The 23139-nt window shown below is 38.8% G+C and overlaps 1 protein-coding gene across 1 annotated transcript in view; it reads right to left on the bottom strand.

The window, feature by feature from the left end:
- Window positions 1–221: 221 nt before the first annotated feature.
- Window positions 222–23139, bottom strand: part of LOC310632280 (coiled-coil domain-containing protein 162-like) — a 51558-nt gene continuing 28640 nt past the window's right edge. Inside the window, exons 18-32 of the mRNA XM_083349358.1 lie at window positions 22744–22943; window positions 21431–21569; window positions 18715–18835; window positions 17198–17307; window positions 16458–16607; window positions 16234–16291; window positions 15932–16095; window positions 15037–15189; window positions 13779–13913; window positions 11343–11495; window positions 9988–10176; window positions 7994–8114; window positions 4095–4154; window positions 850–965; window positions 222–580 (exon numbers count right to left, since the gene is read on the bottom strand). Of these exons, the coding sequence (XP_083205484.1) occupies window positions 470–580; window positions 850–965; window positions 4095–4154; window positions 7994–8114; window positions 9988–10176; window positions 11343–11495; window positions 13779–13913; window positions 15037–15189; window positions 15932–16095; window positions 16234–16291; window positions 16458–16607; window positions 17198–17307; window positions 18715–18835; window positions 21431–21569; window positions 22744–22943 (1980 nt within the window). The 3' untranslated portion in view covers window positions 222–469. The remainder of the gene's footprint in view (window positions 581–849; window positions 966–4094; window positions 4155–7993; window positions 8115–9987; window positions 10177–11342; window positions 11496–13778; window positions 13914–15036; window positions 15190–15931; window positions 16096–16233; window positions 16292–16457; window positions 16608–17197; window positions 17308–18714; window positions 18836–21430; window positions 21570–22743; window positions 22944–23139) is intronic.

Raw genomic sequence — 23139 nt, 5'->3', positions numbered from 1 at the left:
GAATGTTATAGATACTATGTACTGCATATGTGGTGTTGTCACTGAAAGAAATGCAAATTATTTACAATCGTAATACCAAAATAATAAATCATTTATTAAAATGCTTTTTTGTCCAAGTAAGTTACTTACAGCATAACAACGTAATAAAACGTTACATTGACAGCAGGTAACTGCTACATTTTTTTTATAAAGCATTGGTTATTTAGGGGACCCATGAGATCATTTGTTTAAGAAATATCAAACTACAGCTTTATACAATGCATGTACGTCGTATACAATGACTAGGTAACTTTCAAAAGAACAACAATGAAACCTGAGTATGGCATGACGAAGCCAAAATCTTTATTCTGATATTATTACTCAAAGCTTTGAAGAAAATGTGGAGAAAAAGCATTAACATTACTGACAACAACTATGTGCACATTAATGCTTTCAGTTTTGGTTAATGACAAATGTAAATAGTACCCGTTTATTTTTGAAATGGTTTTTGCTCTTGTTGCACAGGAAAAGTAGAATGAGAGGTTTGGGTAAGATCTGGCAATAGACCATCTACTGCTCTATTTCTCCATCCTGAAGGTACCTGGAAAGGCAAAGTTTGTTATTTTTATGTTTTGCACTCTGAATAGCTAATGTTTCAAAGATTTGGGAATGGCTAATTTTTTGTAGCAGAATAATTTGGGGAAGCAAAGCAGAGGAAAAGCCACTGCATATCTGAGGTGTATACACATGCAAGAATAACCGTTATTTTTTCATAGTGAAGCTCTTTAAAAATAGCATTCAAATTAATGTACTTGTTGCTTTCTTAACTGCATAACCTGTTTAATGTTTTCATTAACTTTCACTACTCACTGTTTTTGGTCTTGGAATCTTCTCTAACTTGGTTTTGGCTGTCAAAAGATGCTGGATGGAATCCTTGGTTAATATGAATGTTGGCAGCTCTGCATTCTGACTGCATGAAGAAGAGCCTGAAATATAAATGCAGTATATAATATAATTGTATATAGTTGTGCATCCAAAAACAAAACCTCTCATTGCCCTCCCCCCTCCTGCAAAAAATTCAATAATAGCTTACCTTCTGTTAGGCAAAAATATCCCTATAAAATACACTGTAACAAAAATAAGGAATGCTTCCTCACACTAGGAAGAGGGATAGCATCACTTATCAAAAAGGTGATTTGTTTCAGGCAAATCTATAATCTCTTTTTTGTTTGCATAGCCATGCTTAATAGCATCTTACTTAACAATTGTAGATCAAGGCTTTTCAACCAGTGGTACAGGTACCACCTGTGGTACATTGGCACCTGGTAGGTGGTACGCGACCATCCTAGAAAAGTGGTAGTGGGGGAGGGGAATGAGCTGAAGTGGCAGCACCGTACTAGATGGCTGGAGCTGCAGGGCTGTCAGGGCTCAGTGGAAGCGCCAGGATCAGTGCTTCTTCAGGGCTGTCAGGGCTCAGCGGAAGCACCAGGATCAGCGTCAGGCTCCAGCTGGAGCTCGGCGCTGATCTTGGCGCTTCTGAGCCCAGAAGAAGCACCAATCAGCTGGAATGTTGCAGCATCTCCAGGGTCTTGTGATTTACATTCAGATGCTTGGCAACTGATTCATATTTATGATGGTCACACTGTCCCAGGGTCATGTGAAGTGACCAAAACCTGCTGCAACCACTTAGCAGACGGGGAATAAAAACCACACCCCCACCCCACCCCTGCTGCCAATCCTCAACAGAAATGCTCACAACAATGAAAACCTCAGACAGGAAGAAGAGCGCCGCCGGGCGAGCAGGCAGGTGTCTTGCTCGGCTGTGGCTTGGGGGGCACTTTTTTCAGTGCCATTGTAACTTCAAACAGTCACTAAGTGAACTGTTGTAAGTCGAGAACTACCTGTACTTCATCACTTGTTTCCCTTTTTTTGGTCAAGTTTTTGACACCTTGCTAGGTGACTGGTAGTACTAGGATGATGCCATATCCTAAAAATGGTACAATGGGTGAAAAGGTTGAAAAGCCCTGTTGTAGATGACAGCCGAGTGGGGTTGCAGAGAAGAGATGGAGTTCACATTTGTTCTCTTGACAGTGAGACTAGCAAACTAAGAAGCCTACAAGCCATCATGATAGATGCTAGAAGCAGATGTGTTTACTTTCAAGGTTGGTACCAATCTGTTCTGATTCAGGGTCAGCCTGTGGGTTCGGCAGTTGGGTCGGATGACTCAGATGAGGGGGAGGAGGGGGGTGTTGAAGACCTTGCTGATGATAGCCCTCAGGCAGGCCCCTCCCACTTGGTCACCATGGAGACCCAGCTGTGTGAGCCTGACAGTGTGGATGAAGATGACCCACAGCTGGCCCTGTTCAAGGACGCCCGACGCAGGAGGCAGTCAAGTAGGAGTAAGCAGAGGAAGGCAATGGGGCTTCTCGGAAGGAGGGAGAGAGAAGCCACGCCCTGAACTCTTTATAAAGGACTTGTTTGGGGAGGGCTGGTTTGCTGAAAGCAACCGCTCAGATAGTGTTTCAAAGCTCCTGTATCTTGGTACGTGTCTTGTTTGTTTTTTGTAGTAATAAATTTGGCAGACGTCATTCCAGCCTCTTGCCGTTTATAAAGGGGTTGCCTTTTCTGCAGGGCCGGTAGCAGGCTGGTACAGAACACAATCACTTTTTTCTCCTCTTTGAAAGTCACTCTACTTCAGGCATGTCAAACTGCTGGCCCACGGGCCGGATGCATCATACTGAAACCGTGCCCATCCCATTGCCAGCAATGGGGGGAAAGTCACAATACGTCGCGTGATGTCATGTGACATCGCAAGTTTGACGTGCCTGCTCTAGTTTAATAGCATCTATTATAGCTGGCTTGAAAGTAGTGTGCTTCCAAACAGTGTGCTTCAGAACATGTGAAAATGAGAATCTACCACCTGTTTGGGATAATCTTTCCGTGTTCTGTTCTGTTTATGTTAACTGGTAATATTGCGGCCTCTCCCCAGTTGAACAGGTACTGCATTTGGTCTCTACTATATTTCCATGCACCTCTTCTAGGTCACACTGAAGCAATTGCATATCCCTTCTTAAAAGTATACCATTTACAAACATCCTGTGGTTTTCAGCATTTTGGGAAGTTTTTTCAAACTCAGTAAATTCTGTTATGAGTTCGGAGTACTTCCAAAATATTCAGTGTCAGTTTCACATTTGATGCATGACATTTTTTGAAATTTTGTGGTTCAGATATTTCAAATCAAAGCATTTGGTGTGTACGTCTACTTCTAACAATGTAAACAGAGCACAGTATGCAATGATGTCATTGCACAAGACCAGCAGTACAAAATCTAGGCTTTGATTAATTTGTACAGTTAATCTTAGAGCTTGGAACAATTTCTGGAATATTTTTGTGCACAGGTACACAATGCTACATTGTATTCTTTGTTAATACATCCCATTCACAGCTCTACATAGAAGAGGTGCTTATTCATGAGAATGTTTCGATTGCTGGTGTGCATGACAATTGAAGTTGTGAATGAACTTTATAACAATTTGAACAGAATGCATCTGAAATCTTGGCAATATTTTTGAAGGTGGTTGCAACTGCTTCTGAATATATTTTCCCCCTAATTTTTAGGCCCTGGACATTCTTGATGGTATCCCATCTAAATATAAGACCTGATTCTGTTTAGCTTTTTTGACATTAGTCCAAGTTAGCTAGGTTATCCTTTAAATTACATTCTTACCAGGATGTAGCTGTAGCAATCAAAGCAATCTAGTAAGATTTACTAGGAAGTTGAAAAGCATCCTAGAAGATGACAGTGCAAACCACTTTAATACTTTTGCCTATCTGTCTACGTACACAGTATAACACAGTGATATGTCCATGTAATCACCAGAGGTCGAGCTCAACTCAGCACATTGTAAACATTTTGGTGGCAATGAGATAGTAATAAATTCTGATTGTTTTTAAAAACATACCTTCCGTGAACTTTATTTGCTTTTATATAATAGGCTAATAACTACTTGGTAAAGGAAGCCCACGTGTTTATATATTTTTCCTTACAGCTTTCCAAGATAGTATGCTAAAGTTAAACTGAGAAATGAGATTGATAGCTTAGTAGTTCTTCTTACCTGAAAAATAGTAATGTTTACTTTTGGTAATGTGTGAAAGATTAGCAGACCTTCTTGTAACTGAAAGTAAGAACATAAATAATCTAAGATGAATTTAAGATAAACTTCTACATTTTTAACAGATGCATCACTTTTTGTTAGATTTATATTCTGCTTTCAGAAGCTAGGGATGTCATGTTTAGGCTATGAATCATCAGATTTCAAATTTAGTTAACATTAAAATAGATAAGATTGAATCTTCTGACATTGTTTCTATTGCTGAATGCAATACTATAAATAAGTGGATATAATTACATTCTCACATACCCCTCAACTGCTTATACTGTCTTAGCTTTCCTACCACTCAATAACATTTCAGAATAGAGGTGTGCTATAATGCAGCTGCTGCTTAATTAGTATGATATTGTCAAGCATAGAAGTCCTGACTTTAAGCATTTGTGAATGTAAACAGAACCAAGAGTTCATCCAGACTTCAGCAAGTAAATCTCCTATAATGGAGTTTTAAATTGTTTCTTCCCTGTTGTACAAGTAGATAATAGTTGTGCTATTGAGCAATTAAGAACTGGTATAAATATGATGTTCACAGAGATTATTGCTATATGGCAACGCTTCATTACTGATGGGGATTTAATTAACTTATATGATGCAGGTTTAAATACATGCAAATGTTTCATGGAACCAAATTACCTGGATCTATATTTTTTGGAGCATTTATTTACAATTATGTAAAAAATTATATGGCTCCTATCAGAACATAATTCTGGTTGACTCGCAACAAAACTACAAAAACATTAAAACCATAAAATCCTGTGCCTGAAAAGTCCTCCTGAAGTCTGGACGAACCTATAACCATCTGCAGGTTCCCGTCACTGCCCCAGCACCTGAACCCACCGCAAGGTGTTGATGGCCTTCTGGAAGGCTAAAAGGGTGGATGGCTGCCAGATTGCCAGAGCAAAGATGTTCCACAAGACAGGGCAACCATAGAAAAGAGACCAGATAGCAACATTTCAGAGAAAAGTCCTGAGCATACCTTTCCCATTAGTCGGGTGGAACAGGCAGATGGGAGAACAGTCCCATTGATAAAGAGAACATTTGTAGCTCAGGGTTGAACTGTGCAGTCCTTGGGGCTCTCTGAGTTTGTGTGTGTGTGTGTGTGTGTGTGTGTGTTTCAGACATTTCATTACCCATAATGTAGAAATGTTGTTACTTAGCTGAGTAATGAGATGTTTGCAAGAAAACAACTAAGCTCAGAGAGCACTACATAGTCCCATGACATGTAAGCCTTTAGAGGTGATAAGTGGCACCTTGTATTGAAGGAAAATGGGAGCCAGTGCAACTCATGCAACCGAACTGTAATGTGGGCAAACTTGGGGGTGCCCATCACTGCATGTACTGCATCCTGAACCAGTTGTAGCTTTTGGGTGGTGCTCAAGGGCAGCCTCATGTACAGTGTAGTATACTATGGCACTCCAAAAGGGAATTGACCGTAAGCACAGCCTCCTAGTCCAGAAAAGTTCACAAATGTTGGAACAACAATAATTGACCTAGATACTGCTGATCCCACCTGCTCAATAAGTAGGAGTAGAGAGTCCACAAGAACCTCAAATTACACGCAAGCTCAGTTTGGAGAGTGCAACCCTGTGTGGAGTCAAATGACCTATCAGCAAAATCCTGGGAGGTTGATGATATATCACCCCAGGCCACATAGGCAATGCTGTTGCGGTGCTAACTGTTTAGAGATTGTGAGGACCTGGATGGGCTGGAACTGACTTTGACTTATCCCTGGCAATCACAAAATAGTGGCTCCTGCTCCGAAACCCCAAGGCCAATCTAGAAAGATACCATTGCCAAGCTGCTGACAGGTTTAGGAGAACCAGGATGGTTGCACCACCCTTGTCCAAACTCATCAAAATTCAGTAGCAACTGCAACCAATGTCTTCTCCAGCCTAAATCCAAACTGAAAAGGTCCATATAATTCACTTCCCACAGGGCCTTCTGAAGTTGAGTGCCAACCACCTTCCCCAAAAACATCTGTATGAAAAATGTCTAAGGATGGGGTGCATCTGTGCCTCCTTCAAGGCAGATTCTGCCAGTCCCTCCCACATATATTAACCACCATTTGGAGCCAAATGTATGCCACCTTTGAGGACATCTTAATTAGCCAAAGGGGCATGTTAGCTGAGCTCACAACCATGGAATCCCTGTTCACTTCCTTAGGATCAACCGGCTCAAGCTCCTCCCAGATTAGAGGACTCGGATGTGTCTTGATTATTTCCAAAGGATCTTCCCAATCAGAGTCCAATCCTGAGCAAAGTTGAGCAATTCACAGGAGTCTTGCAAGGACTCCCCCAGCTTCCCCTTACCCAGAAGGGACCTGATTACCTGAAACAGGGCCAATAGGTAGTTAACTGCCGATGCAGTAAGGGTGGAGGAGTAAGCATGCTTTGCTGCCCTTATCACAATTTTCAGTGATATATTTTTAGTCCTAAGCCAAAGATAACAAATTATTGATAGAAAATGGAACAAAAAGCAAATGCAACAGAAGGAATTTGTGATGCCTAGTTATTAGAAAAGAATAAGATCCTGCTATTTCAGCTCATATATCAAATGTGAACTGACGGGGGGGGGCTGCAAGAAGTATCTGCTTTTCAGCAGCAGCAGTGTGTTAAATTACTGACTTTGAATAATGGATAGCTCTCATATTGAAGCTATTAAGTAGCTTCAATAGCTATTTACTATTCAGTAAATAGCTTTAAAAACGAAATTTTTAAGAAGAAATTGGACAACCATTTGTCTGAAATAGTATAAGTTTCCTGCCTAAGCAGGAGGTTGGACTAGAAGACCTCCAAGTTCCCTTCCAACTCTGTTATTCTATTCTATTCAGTAAATCAGACATGTCAAACACAAGGCCCGGGGGCCGGATCCGGCCCGTGAAGTGGTTTCATGTGGCCCGTGAAGCCTTCCTGGAAACAGTGAGGGAATGGCCCCTACTGCTTTGGCCCTGGCCCAGAGACCCTCCTTCTGCCAGAGACCCTCAGATCTGTCCCACTCCTGCCCAGGTCCCCATAGGCACCCTTGATGCGAACGATGTAGAGCTGGCCATGCCCACCCAGTAGGCCATATGCACTCTAGCCACGCCCACCCTGGCCATACCCACCCGGCCCCCTGAGGGCAACCGCAATGCTGATGCGGCCCTCAATGAAATTGAGTTTGACACCCCTGCAGTAAATAGTTTCAAGCCCCATTTTAGATTAATTTCGACAATATAGAACAGACATGTCAAACTCGCGATGTCACGTGACATTGCGCAACGTATCGGGACGGTTTTTCCATTGCAGTCAATGGGGTGGGCGCGACATCCGCATGACGCATCCGGCCCATAGGCCGGCAGAGTGACACCCCTGATGTAGGACATTAGCATTAGTTAGCAAAACCCAGAGTGAGAGAATCTTCTCCCACTCATTCAAAATTGAGGATTCTGAGGATGATATGGTAATTTATTTATTTATTTATTTATTTATTTATTTATTTAATTGAATTTCTATACCGCCCTTCTCCTGAAGGACTCGGGGCGGTGAACAGGGCATTTCAATTTCAATTTCTTTGAATTGTATCCTATGCCATTGTTATTATTTTTCACCATTGCTTTTGGCTCATTGAAATTAATAGGTGAGTACATCTGAGCATGTTGGGAAATGAGAAATACTGACATCATTCTTAGTGAAAGAGTTAGCCTCCTAGCTTTAAGACCTGATTTTATTTCTTTAATTGCTTTCACCTTCCCTGCCTTTCCAAGGCTGCAAACTCTTACTGCTGATTTTGTTTCTGTTTGGAATAATATCTCTGCAATGTAACGAATATATAATTGCAACCAATTATCTTTTAAATTACATTTATACCTGCAGGGGACCGGTTCTGGGAACTTGCAGCTTCTGAGTCATAAAGTTGACACTGCAGCTCCTGTATCCTTTGGAAAGCATTCAATTTTAAATTGCGTTCCTGGGTCAGCTGGCTTCTTATCTAAAATATATGTAGATATACATGGTTATAAACCCAAATTCATCTTATGATCCATACTTAAAAAACAGAGCACAAAGAAAAGAAAAAAATGCTTTTAATTTTAGTTCAGTTAATATTGACAACTAACCCAGAGGATATTAAATTTATACTGAAGCAACCATAGGACTGCTTGAGAATAAAGCAATTCCATGTGATCAAATGAAGCAAACTGCTTATGTTGGGATTGTGCTTTCCTGCTTTCAAGACAGACTAAATGCTAGAGAGCCTTGTGAAAACAAGACTTTTCTAGATCCTATGTTTCCTTTTTCTTTTTCACCCTCCCCAGTGGCTGTAGAACAACAGGCGCTGAAAGGAGATGATAGTAAGTTCGGTTCCCTAGCATTACCCATAATGGGGCCAATGCTAATCACACTCCTGGAATTTTTTTTCTGGCAGGAGAAAGCAATAATAATAGGAAGTGACAATCTTCCAAACTTCCCTGTGCCCGTTTGGAAAGACTCAGAAAATGAATGAAAATTAACCACAATTGTGCTCAAGTTAACTACCAGCAGCCAAATTAATTGCCCTGTGGTAAGGATGGTAAGGATGAAGGGACGCGGTGGCTCAGTGGGTTAGGATGCTGAGCTTGTCGATCAGAAGGTTGGCAGTTTGGCGGGTTGAATCCCGAGTGCCGCGTAACAGAGTGAGCGTCTGTTACTCATCCCAGCTTCTGCCAACCTAGCAGTTCGAAAGCACGTAAAAATGCAAGTGGAAAAATAGGGACCACTCCGGTGGGAAGGTAACAGCGTTCCGTGCGCCTTTGGCGTCTAGTCATGCTGACCACATGACCACGGAGACGTCCTCGGACAAGCGCTGGCTCTTCGGCTTTGAAACGGAGATGAGCACCAGCCCCTAGAGTCGGAAACGACTAGCAGACATGTGCGGGGGAACCTTTACCTTTACCTAAGGATGGTAAGGATGAAGGGACGCGGTAGCTCAGTGGGTTAGGACGCTGAGCTTGTCGATCAGAAGGTTGGCAGTTTGGCGGGTTGAATCCCGAGTGCCGCGTAACAGAGTGAGCGCCTGTTACTCGTCCCAGCTTCTGCCAACCTAGCAGTTCGAAAGCACGTAAAAATGCAAGTAGAAAAATAGGGACCACTATGGTGGGAAGGTAACAGCGTTCCATGCACCACATGACCACGGAGACGTCCTTGGACAAGCGCTGGCTCTTCGGCTTTGAAACAGAGATGAGCACCGGCCCCTAGAGTTGGAAACGACTAGCACGCATGTGCGGGGGAACCTTTACCTTTACCTTAAGGATGGCACATATATATATTCCCTATCAATTATACTGGCATCAGAACAAGCCTAGAAGTTTAGAATATATGACTACAGAAAATTAGAAAAACCATAGGACAGTAATAAAATATATTAGGTGCAATATAATGGTGCCTTTATTCTGCCAGGCAAAAGAGATCTGAAGCTAAGTGCAAGCCCAAGGTGAAGGCTCTTCTACCTGGGTCTAGTTAAGGCACCAGGCCAGAAATCAGTAAACAAGTTCTAGTCCCGCCTTAGGCATGAAAAACCAGCTGGATGACTGGGTCAGTCATCACTGTCTCTCTGCCCATCTCACCACACAGGGTTATTGTTGCATGGAAAATAGAAGAAAGAAGGAGTATTAAGTATGTTTGCTGCCTTGATTTTTTTTATAAAAACAATAAAGGTTCAATAAAAAATGTAAAACATCTGGATCATCTTTGTCTATCTGCTATTGCATTTTAAAATCCAGATATACCTTCTGGTGCATGACATTTTTTTCACCCATGTTAGCAAGAAGATTTCAAAGCATGCATACCTCCTTTGGTAACTCACAAAAATATTTTTCTAAGCTTACTTGTTGAATTTCTTTCTTCATCTTTGCTTCCTGATGATGTCTTGTTTTAGAGGATTTTTCCGATTCTTCTGTCAGGTTCAACAACTTCACTTCTCTCTCTTCCAAGTGTGCTGTCTTAATCAAATCTAATTGCTGTCTTTTACAAAATTCTCGATTAATCTTACGTTCTGCTTCCTGAAGTAAGTATTCCTATATGAAAATGTTAACAAGATTTTGTACAATACTGTGTTTAACCTCAGGAGGAAAAAAACTGAATTAAGAAAATTTATTAATATACACTATATCATATACAGAGACATTTTTTATAAAAATACATGTTTTGTAACACTGCTTGGAACATTCAAATAAATGATTAAAATTGCAAGAAGCAGACATTATTTCATTCCATCTTTAAGAAATAGCAAGAAGTTACCGTAACTTTTTTATAATTTTTTTAGGAGTACAATGTAAAATTATGTCTCACATATTACAACTATAGTTTAGATTTAGATTGTAACATCAGATTGCCTTTTTTTGCTTTGAATAATTTATGTAATATATGCTCTTTAAAATTTGCAGATTGCTATAACAAATAATTTGTTTCTTTAAAAAGTGAATCCTGAGATACATCACACTATAATGTCATATTAACAAACAAAATTTTAGATGGAGTACTTCCCGTGTCTCTTTTTCTAAGATTCTTGGAGCTGGTCCCTTTTTAAATGGCCTTATAGTTAGTGATTACAATAATCTTGGAAGTCCAGTATTATTACCCTGGTCTAGAGATTTTTGTCATTAAGTAAATTTCTACATTCTGAACCTAAAATCTTTGTCATTAAATAAATTTCTACAATCTGAACCTAAAATTTGTATACTTTAATAACTATTCTGTGTATAAATAAGTAGGATTTAAGTCAACTATTAGGCCAAATATGAAGTTCCAAAGGATATAGGAAAATAATTAGGTTTTATACACTATCCAGAATTATATTATATTGTTATCCCCAGGATAATAATCATTTAATCAATAAGAGCATTTCTAAATGTATCATCCAGATAATTTCCAAGAGATAGAAAAAAATCTTTTTATGTTTTTGGGAGTTAATATGAACATGTGTTTTGCATTAAGAGTGATAAATACTTTCTGAGCAATGCTTATGTTGATTCCATTTAGATGCTTTAAAGAGATTGAGGTTTGTTAATGGTTACATTTTTGCAGGGGGAAGAAAGCACACAGGCTCTTGTTAAATTTATATAAGAAAAATGAAATATGTAGAAACACAGTTTAAAGATAGGTACATAGGGATTGAATTCAGTAAAATTAATAAAAGAGGTTTTTGTTGGCTACATGGTATTTGATGAGCTTGGACAGATACCTGTTTTTCCAGTTGTTGCTTCAGCTTTTTATTTTCGGTCTGAGATTCTGCCAAGACTTTCTTTACAGCTCTCAACTGATGATTAAATAAAACTGCCTCTTCTTCTGCCTTCATCTGGGATTGCAGGCAATCATTTTTATTCTGAATAGCCTCCTGTGAAGGCAAAGGATTCAACAACGTCTGAGCTAGAGAATCAAGTCACAGAGGCTGGATTATTTATAAAGTTGTTAACTTTGTCTCCTTTACTATGTGTGAAGAGGTCCACACATTTTTTTGCTGTACTATATAGATCTTTTAAGGCTTAATATAAAACAAAAATCTTCACTCTTTTCAATTCTGACTCTTAATTTTCATTGCTGCATGCACTGCTGCTTTATTTCACTTCTCCTGAAATAAAAAGTATATCCCCAACGATTAAAATGTGGCTTTCCTCTAGTTTAAACAAACACGTACACCGTATGAGACTATGCTGAACTAAACTCTCAGTTGCCTATGGCCGATTGATTTAATACTCCACCTCTCATTTGCCAACTTAAGGTGACATACATAACTTTATTTTTCTGTACAGCAAACCCTTGAGGCATTTAGAGTACCTCTGGGGACTGTTGTGACTGACTTCAGTCCATAAGACCACCTCAATTGTCCAATCACCTATCTCAACTGCCCCATCACCTGCAACTGGATGCTGGGCAATAGATACTTTACTACTCTTGATGTGACCATTAAAAATTATCTGCAGCAGAACTGGCAGGAGTAGGAAGACAACATTTCCATCCCTTCCTAGCCACCTTGCTAAAGACAAAATGCTAGTAACTGGAGAAAGCGATTATCTAGAGATGTGTGACAGGAAGAAAACAAGAATAAAGCTGCTGCCTTTTTTCTGTGGGTTAGGAGAGTTCAGCACAGCCAGCTCACCGCTCTCACTGCCAAGTTGCCTCTACCAATTCAGAGCTACCAAGTCACCACAGGAGAACTCCACAAGGCCAGCTCACCACGGGGACAACTCGCCACAGGCAGCCAGAGGGAGAAATTAGTGAGCAAGAAGGTGGGCAGGGCCCAGAGTGTGTTGGCAGGTGGCATGGAGGCAGCAATGGGGTTGGGGGCTTCGCATTTTTCGCATCCCCCAGTGCCATGCCAGGCTCCAAGAGGAAGAGGCCGGGGTGGGCAGCAAGGAGGCGGAAATGGTCAAGGGCTTCCCATTTTCACACATACCCACTGCTGCGCCGGGCTCTTCGGTGGCGGCTCCAAATCAGCATGGATCTGCGTCTGCACCAGGCTAGGAGCCGCTGCTGCTCAGCCTGGTGCAGCAGTGGCAGAAGTGGGTGTGAAAATGGGAAACCCCCAGTCACTTCCCTGCTATCATCCCTGACAAACTGCTCTCTGCTCACTTACTCGCCCACCCACCTGGCTCTCCCTCTAGCTGGCTGCAGTGAGTTGGCCCCACAGTGAGTTGGCCATGTGGAGTTGTCCTGTGGCAACTTGGTAGCTGTGAGTTGGCAGAGATGGCATGGCGGTGGGAACCTGGTTGCAGCAAGTTGTCTCATTCCATTTCTCAGTGATCCTGTAATGTAGGTATGGGCAATATTTCAGAGGCTGGAGGCCACAAATCAGATTCCAGCCACCTGAGAGGTTCAGGAGTTGAATTGAATTGAATTTATTAAATTTATATGCCGCCCTTCTCCCTAAGGACTCAGGGCGGCTCACAACAATAAAAAGTTAAAAACATAAAATACAAAATTTAAAAAAGAATTAAACACTACATGTAATAAATACATAATTAACCCAATAAAACCAAATTTAAAACTATAGTCAGTCCAGGCCCGCTTGTTGGAACATCCATGTCTTCAGGTCACGGCGGAAGGACCGAAGGTCAGGGGCCGGAGGCAACTCATTCCAGAGGGTCGGCGCGCCCACAGAGAAGGCTCTCCCCCTGGGGGTCGCCAGCTGGCATTGCTTAGCCAACGGAACCCTGAGGAGGCCGACTCTGTGGGAGTGAACAGGTAATGAGGTCATTTTATAATGAAATGCTTCCTACTTCCATTCCCATCTTTTAAAAACTTGAAAATGAGCCATAACTAGCATAAAAAATGGGAAATTGTGGCTATTTTTAGAGTTTCAGAATGGGAAATAATTTCAATCCCGTTTTAATTTAAAACAAAAAAAAATCATTAAATTTCAGCAACACAATTTTGGGATATGGGGAGGTGGTAACATTTGGGCTGCAGGGTTATGCACTCCTCTAATGAATGCATGTGTATTTTGAGAAGCTGACTAATATCTTTGTGTAGAAGAGAGCTCACACAAAAGCAAAATATGTTCTGTCCAATCCCAATTTATGCTATCTAAAAGTATTTTTTTAAAAAAATTGTCATGGTTTACATGCTTAATTCTTATGCCCTTATTAAAAAGCCAGTAGCCCTTTTTAGGTGATCTCACCTTCTCTACTCCTTGCAATGTTGTCAAAAATTGTGCTTTTTGCATTGTTTCTTTCCAGAACTTTAAGGCCTTCAGTTTGCATAACAACTTCTCAAATTCACTGTTTTCATCCCGTAGTTCCTGCAACTTCCCCTGCTAAAGGGCATAGGTTCTTTCTATTAGCATGCTCTCCCCAAAATCCTTGCAACAGACTTAACAATAAGCATAAAACAGAAACTTAAGACATGTTAAATTGTATGTCATATAATCTCCATAATACAAAAAAATTCTATGACTATTCAGAAATACCCAGAGCAGTAGTTTTGATTACCATTAAATGGACCATAGCATATTCTCTTATCAGTCATAAGTTTTTTGGTTCTGAATAAAACCTGTAATATCATCTCTTCCATTCCTGATGTACAGTATATACTTTTCAGAGCTTCTTTTCTGATAAAATTAATAATGTGAAGAGTTCATCCATGCTATTTGAAAGATTATAAAGCCTCAGGCTGAACTACTACAGACATTTAATCTGGGAGCAATATTCATTGTACTCAGTAAGATTGTGTTTTTGGTGACTCTATAAATTATGCAAAGAGCAAGGACCAGCACACAATTTATCTCATGCCTTTTTTTACTGCTAAATTCAAATTTATAAGGAAAACAGATTTTCTATATTTGAATAATTATAAAAGAATTAGATTTTTATTCCTAATGCATTTTTTCAATAACTTGTCTTCATCACATATTTATGTATATATTTGTCTGTAAAAAAATAATAAAAAGCGCTAATGAATAACATTTGTTTAGCCTTAAATTCATCAGATGCTTCTCCTCCCCAATATGGCTGATGTAAAACGAACTTTGAGAAAAGAGAAGGCTACCTACGGCAGAAGAACAATTCAAATTAGCCCAGGTTTTTTTGGTGTCTAAACCTAAATAAAGTCAATCCCAGAAAGATGTGAAATTCAGACCAAATATATTCTAATTCATAACAAATTATTTTAATGAAGGTGAGAGTCCAACAGTAACTGATAAGGATTCAAAAGAAAAAGCCATAGAAACTAACCTACATAATCCTCATCAAATGTCAGAATTCAGAAAAATTTCATGTCTATGTGCTTTGTTTTGTTTGCTTCAATAGCTTTCAGAGGGATTTCTCTAATGCATGTATATCAAACTGCAATTCTCAGCCAGTTTTCTGTCTTTTAGCCCTAGAGGTCATAATTTGTTTCTTTTATTCCTAGACATAAAGTGAACTAAAGGGCTAATTTACCTGAGCCAAATGTTCTTCAAGCGCACTGTTATCTTTTGTAGATCCGAACTTTTTCTTCAGATTAATAATTTTCTCCACACCTTCTTTTCTCACCTCGCTGATGATCTCTAACATTTGTTTGTTCATGCTTAGACGATATTCATCTACCTTTCCCTGCAGCCATAGCACAAAGTCAAACTCTGCATGTCTCTTTTCAAATAAATGGATTTTAAGAAAACAATTCTGCAAGATTTTTAAAATTCTGAAAACACACAAAAAACCCTCCCCATTTTAACATGTTTTGCAAAATAAATACTGACCAGCAACCTAGACTTTTCTCCTAATCCCTACCTACGGTAGTAATCAAAGGCAACATGAGACAATGAAACCAGCTCATTTCTGGGAAAAGTTTTTTGAAGCCAGCTTTCCATTAAATAATCACATTTGACATTGCTTCTGTTTTTGCTGCATAGTGTGTACTGGGTTCTGATAAGAAACAAAATGGAGAGAATGAAACCAAGACCGGTGACACAGTGAGTGGAAGAAGAGGGGTTACATTTTGCTTTCTTCCTACTAAACGGTACCATCCTTCACTATGGCACTCTGAAAACAACTCCTAGCAGACAGTTGATCTTCTCACTGGTGAAGTTCCAATGAAATAAATAGCAAGGAAGTTAAAGAATTCCATTTACAGTTTAGGAAGTTTGAGAAGTAAGGAAAACACTGACGGAATAAATATGGCACAGTGAACGGATTTCTCTGCTGTCTTGTCTCCCCAGGACCTAAGATTTTTGGAACTTAGTATATAGGGATTCTTGAGAAATCACAAGATACTGTACTAAATTTCAACACCTTTCTGACTAAGCCCTGGAATAAAATACTTGATTTTACATCCCATTGTATCTCTCGTACCTACTTTTATTTGCAGACACACTGAAAATATATTTTGTACCAATGCTTCATAATCCTCTTGAACTTCTTTTCTTATCTTCTCTTTGGTTGTGTGATCATCTCTTTGTAGATCAGTAAGTTTGGCTCGCAGAGCAGTTATTTCCAGAATCATCTCATGACTCAGCCTAGCTATCTATAAAAGAGGTAGAAGCAATGAGTTATGATTTTATTTGTAAACGCAATCATTCAAAATAGGTCTTCAGAGCATTAGAGCACCAGGAGGCATTCATAGACCTCCCTGGCTAAAAGCACCAAAGTCATAGCCACTAACCTGACTGAGATCCACATCAACAGTTTCGGTATTGTCTTCTATGACATGCATTTCCTGAAACAGAACGGAAATGTGCTTTAAACTAATTTTGCCTTTCAGAAATTGCTACCAACTTTTGTCTGTGCTGAGGACAGTAATGTGCAAGCACTGTATTTTTTTAAAAGAAATGAAGAATCACTTCCCCCTTTCCCCCGTTATAGAACCAGTAGCAGAAGAATACCTGTTCTTTTTGATATAATAGCTGATGTTGCTGCCGGAGCAGATTTTCATAAAACATGGAGTAAGTTTCATAGTTGCTACGTTCTCTGGCCATGACATCACAAGCTAGAGAGGTGAGGCATTTTTTAAAATGGTCCTTTTGAAAGCTAATCTGGAAATAAAATCAGCAAATAAAGCTGTTTTTTAAGATTACCACCATTATTATTTCATAAGTAACTGAATGCAACAGTCTGACATGATACTCCTTCCTCCTATTTTCCCCACCACAACAACTCTCTAGGGTAGGCAGGTCAAACTTGTGACGTCACACGACATATCACAACTATTTCCCCATTGCTGGCAATGGGGTGGGCGTGGTTTCAGCGTGACGCATCCGGCCTGCGGGCCAGCAGTTTGACATGCCTGCTGTAAAGGGAGTTGGGCTGAAAAAACTGACTGGTCCCAAATCACACAGCTGAGTTTCAAGATGAAGCTAAAACTCGGTCTCTTGGTTTCTAGCCGGGTGCTTTAACCACTAAACCAAACTGACTCTCAGTGTTTCCACAGACACATAGGTAAATTTGGTTTCCCCTAGTGCTTCCTCCACAGTTCATTAATAGTGAATTAGATGTCCTGCTTATATAAAATCCTAAGATCTACCACCTGCACCTAACAAGATTTTAATTCAGACACCTGAGAAGCTAAATCTGAAACAAAACACTTGAGAACTTCTACTAGTTGAAGCTGCTGTAGTACATGCACCTCTGCATTGATTTCTTGATGATCTTCCATTAGCCTCTGTATAAATGATACAACTATTTCGGGCCTTGTGACAGAGAACATTTCTTGCATGCTGTGATGCTTCCAGAGTTCTGAAAGAGTGAACAAAAGAGCTGCATCAGCAGTATTCGGATTCATGAAACATGGACCCCACCAGCGATGACTGCTTTTTAAAAATGGAAGGGCAAGGAACATGAAGAAGTGACACTTCCCTTCTCAAACCCCCAGGAAAATTGCACCCTCCCAGTTATTGTACCTCGTGCCCAGTACCACAATTATTGTTAGGGGAAAAAAGTTTCCATATTGATGGAAACTTCCATGCATATCATGTTATTCTTTTCTTCCTCTCTTTTTCCCATTGTCTTTGTTTCCTAAAGCAAAACTTGTTCTTGGAATCAATGGATGTTTCTTATATACATGGCTTAGGCCCGGGATATTTGCAGGACCGTCTGCTACCGGGGACGACTTCCCATCGCCCAGTGCGCTCACACAGAGAGGGCCTCCTCAGGGTGCCGTCGGCCAGACAATGTCGGCTGGCGACCCCCAGGGGGAGGGCCTTCTCTGTGGGAGCACCAGCCCTCTGGAATCAACTCCCCCTTGAGCTTCGGATGGCCCCGGACCTCCAGTCCTTCCGCCGCGACCTCAAAACCTTTCTCTTCCATCAGGCTGACCTGGATTGATGATGGGTTTTTAAATATGTTTTAATTTTTAAATTTTTAACTGTGTAGTTAATTTATTTTGGGGCTGTTATTTAATTCTTTTTTTAATTTTTGTACTGTTGTTTTTTATTGTTGTTAGCCGCCCTGAGTCCTTCGGGAGATAGGGTGGCATATAAGTCCCAAAAATAAATAAAATAAATAAATAAATGTATCAGCCAGGTGTGTGTGTGCATAGTTAGGTACACATAAACCCTCCACTGCCAAATCCAACAAGGAAAAGGAAAATTCATTAGGAAACGAAGAAGAATGATTGCTCGGAGTTTGTGGACTGAAAGTACACGGTAGTCCTCCACTTACAATCATTCGTTTAATAACTGTTTGAAGTTACAACTGCACTGGAAACAAGTGACTCGTGACCATTTATCACACTTGCGACCATTGCAGCATGTTCACATGATCAAAATCTGGATGCTTGGCAACTGGCTCACATTTATGACAGTTGCCGTTGTCATGTGATCATCTTTGGTGACCTTCTGACAAGCAAAGTCAATGGGGAAGCAGATTCACTCAATAACTGTTACTAAATCAACTGTGATGATTCACTTAACAACCTTGGCAAGAAAGGTCATAAAATGGGGCAAAACTCCCTTAACCCTCTGGCTTAGCAACAGAAATGTTGGGCTCAATTGTGGCCATAAGTCGCAGGCTACCTGTACTAAAAATGAGTAGTCTGTTGAGTGCAGTGGATCCCAGGAATCTCGCAGCATGTGCTGATTCCTCTTTGTTAACACCAAACCTGAAGAAGATCTGTGCTGAATTTGAAGCATTTTCAGTTGTTACCTGTGGGGAGGTGTCTCTCTTCTCTTGCTTTTTCAGATAAAACTAGTGTTATTTCTTTGTTAATTTTCTTTTGTACATCATGGATCATATGTATTTCTAAACTTTCTAAAAGTTTTTGAAACTAGAAGAAAAGCAAAAAAAAAAAATCTTTTATCGAAAGCAACTAAACTGATTTAGAAAGTGCTGTGAGTACTTTAAAATTTAAACTTTCAAGGACTACTACAATTTTTATCCATGAATATTTGATTAATACTGTAAGTTTAAAAAAAACCCATTCAAATAACTAGTCAACTAAAAATAATCAAATGAATCACAGCACCTTTTAAATAGTACGATAATGATTTATAAATATTTATAAATATTTATAAAGCTATAGCTGGCAGGTACTTTCTCCACCTTCACAAAACAAAAGGAGGTGGTTTTAACAGGACGTCAGCAAAAAACCACAAAAGGCTTTCATATACAATATATGAAACTAAGTTTTCAAACAAATAATATATTTGTTCCTGATCCTTTATTTGCTTCTTTCGTGCTGTTATATTTTGAGTCATGGCATCCCTGAGCTTTCTTGGCAAGATTTTTGGAAGTAGTTTGCCATTGCCTTCTTCACAGGGCTATGTAATGAGTGCTTTGTTCTGATAAATATAACAGAGTTCCTGAAGTAGCCTGTTATGATTCTTCCCCATCAGCTTTCTGGCCAAAAAATTGTCTCAGGTTTCCAGTCATTAAGATGGCAATTTTCACCTACTTCCCCATTTTACCTACCTGATTAAATAAACTTGTCAACCCAATTTATTTCATAACAGACCTACTAATCTTTAAGAATCCATGAGGTTATTTATTGTTTTTTTCTACAACTGATTGACATAGCTGCCTCTGACAAACTTGTTTTTCTGTTTTCTGGCAACAGGAAAAGCACAAAGCAAACTGCCATATGTTTGTGGGGAGATTATGATCAAAGGACTGCCAGTCAATTATCAGGCGAAGTGGCCCAATAGCATACTGTACGTCTGTTTTAGTTTTTATACACTATTCAGGATAAGAAGGCAGAACAGGAATTGAAGGAATACATTTGTTATGAAGTTGCAAGATTTATAAAAAAAAGGAAGCTTTGCCCTCTCCAAATACAATATACTAATACATTATTTTTATTATGGAAAATAACATTAAATATATCTGTTGGGAATGCATTTGGCCTGCATGTCAGAGTGCAACCTGTATGGACAGATGTTCAGTACACACGTACACAATTACAGATGGCTGTCATTTAAATGTAGATAATCCCGCCCATTTCTGCTGGAGATAGCTCCTGTGATCCCTTTTAAATAGGATCTGTTCTTGACACTTGCCACCAGCAAGATTAGCAAAAATGTTTAAAAACATGTCAGATAGATGTTGGAAATTCAGACACAAGTCAGGTACTTATTACCATGTTTGGTGGACATGGACCAAAGCAAAGAGTTATTGGAAAAAAATATGTGCCTAGAAAAGATGTTGGGAAAATATGTAGATTTTAAACCTTAACTTTTTTTTAATTAGGTATAATGCCAGAAAAGACTGATAAACAAAACATATATTTGATTCTACATGTAACAACAGTGGCAAGAATTATATTCGCATAGTATTGGAAAAATGAAGAAATGCTATCAGATGAAGAAATAATTAAAAAAATACTAGAATGCAGAGATGGATAGACTGACTGAATTGGAAAAAAAGAAAAAACGGAATATTATCAAACTTGGGACTTATTTTATCAATGGCTAGAGGAAAGAATAAAGGATTAGGTATTAAATCTGTATTAGTGAATGTAAACTCAGACAACACATTTGTTGAACAAGTACTATTGAATGTATGAAAAAAATCAATAAAAATCTTATATATAAAAAAGAATGGGTTCTGTTCCATCTCTGCAGCATATATTCCAATATTAACATATTGGAACCTCCAAAAAGCAAGAGAAACTGAAGCAGAGAAACATTTGTTTCAAATGTCTTCTATTTCTGTAGAAATAAGTAAAACTGTTCTAGCCAGGTATTTTTCCAGTCTTGATTTCTGTTTACAGTCTTCTGTTAAATCCCTTTTCTTTATTGTTCTGAGCAAATTAAAGTAGGTTTTGTCACCTTTGAATTATATCTTACTCATATGCAAGAGACAGAAATTTCCTTTGCAATATCTTGTGATTTGTAATATTATTTGGAATCCAGTATCTCATATGAGATTCTAGCAGTGATCATGCAATTTCTAGTAACCAATGCTATCTTGTGGCTGTCTGGAATATTGTATTTTCTTCTGTATTTTTGTTATTTGTTGGTGTTTGAGCAGCTCTGTAAGTTTTCTCTACCAACAATTAATGTTTACATTTTAATATGTAAAGTTTTACAAGAAAGAAATTGAATTTTTCAATTGAATTGCCTCCCAAAGAAGGAATGATGCATACCATAAGTTAGTCATGAAATTTACTGGATGATCATAGATGCTGTCTCTGTTTAGCCTGCCTCACAAGATTTAAATTAAATTAAAATGGAAATAGGGAAAGGGAACATAACAGTATAAAACAATAATTGTAACACAATCATTGTTATATTTTCATATGGAAATTCAAATAAAATCTGGCTAGAGATAGACATCTTCTAATTTGTTAGAGAAAATATCCTTGATATATATATTTAATGAACAAATACCAATCTCTTATTTTGCTCTGCCATATCTATTTTACCTGGTGTGTTATTATATCGATTTTTGAAACTTCTTTAGGGAACAGTGAACATGGTTGGATGGTGCCATATTCTTCAAACTCATCCTCTATACCCCAATGTCTGGCTATGGACCTCATTGCAGCACGTAAGATTTCAGCTCTAAAAAAATGCAAAGATATATCTCCACACATGAGTCCTTTTGTCAAATAAATTTTCAGTGATCTCAAATGATGGCAATATTTATAAATATCTTCTGTTCATATTGATAATGCCACTGATAATGAAAAGAATATTTCCATTTTGCTAGTTCATTCAGTGTCAAGTGACTAAAGCAATGGAACTAAAATTAAATTTTTAATTCCAAAGTTCTTGGTGCTGAGTTGGACTCTTTGCTTGTGGAAGTTCCATTTCCCAGTTACGTAACATCATCAATGCAACTGCACTGGACCACCAAGACCTCTACAGTTCAACCCTGTAGATTAGAGGGTTATAACCATCCATTCCATTACACTCTGGGTGGCTAACAAAATTCAGAAAACAATAAAAAATAATTACATATAAACAGGGAACCTAAACTAAAGTAACCAGAACAATAAACCATACAAATATGAGAGGGCCCCTAAAGATACATCATTAATGTCAGAGCTGGAGCAGACCAGGTTTTAAAAGCTTTCTGGAACCCCAGGAGAATAGGCACCATTTGTATCTAGGATTGATGGGGTCCCGAGGGCAGGGCCGGGCAGTAATAAACCATGCTTCCTCAATCCCAGCCATTTATGGAAGTGATCTGAAGTATATCAACTCTGGATGGATAGAAACAACTGGAGAGATGCTTTGGAGGGCTTTATAGCTGATGACCAGAACCTTGAATTGCACCCAGATGTCTACTGGCTTTATTCACAATTCTTAGTAACTTAGCAAAGATACCATAAACATTTATGACTGAATTCAATCAAATTACTTCCTTGTTTACTCACCTCATAAAGTTGTGAAAACAATGGGATGCAATTTATGAATACTTTCCATTACAATCACGGTCAGTACGTAATATTTCATCATTCCCAAGATGGGGTGAGTAGAATAGATTAAATATATGATTGGGTATATTCTGATTTTTTTAAATATAGAATTTCAAGAAGGAAAAGTAAATCAATTTTTCTATGTTCTTATTTATAAATAAGGATGCATATTGTTGTTAAATCTATTTTGTTTTAAAATTAAATTTAACAAGGAAAACAGGAAAATGAAATATTGTTTTATTTTTAATCTGCACTGCTGAGATTTAATATGACTGTTTAAATTAAAAATATTTTTACACTAGGATGTAACTTACTCATACAATTCAGAAAATTGCTTATACAGAGGAACTGTATTGATGTCCTCAACTTTCAGTTTAAGTCTTCCCCATTCTGCCTTTAACATTTCCAGTTGATTCCATCGTATCAGATATGATCTCTGCAAGGCATATGAGGTCATTGTATCAGGTGGTGCTGTTAAAGCTTTTCCTTTTGCTTCAGCCATTGATGCTGAAACCTGCAGAAACAATGATTGGAAAATACAAGATATTTTTTAGAAAGAGATTTTAACAGAGCTGCAAAAGCACATTTTTGCCAAATTTAAAAAATTAAGAAAATGATTTAAGTCTACAGCTAACTTATGTCAGTCCACATTAATACTCAGTGTCAAAAGACACCAGCATATACATTGTGTGAATTAACAATTGAAGACT

The sequence above is a fragment of the Vipera ursinii genome, assembly GCF_947247035.1.
Source record: "Vipera ursinii genome assembly, chromosome: 1".
Lineage (NCBI taxonomy): Eukaryota > Metazoa > Chordata > Lepidosauria > Squamata > Viperidae > Vipera > Vipera ursinii.
Note: the sequence above shows the minus strand (reverse complement) of the source record. Positions and strands in the feature narration are given on the sequence as shown.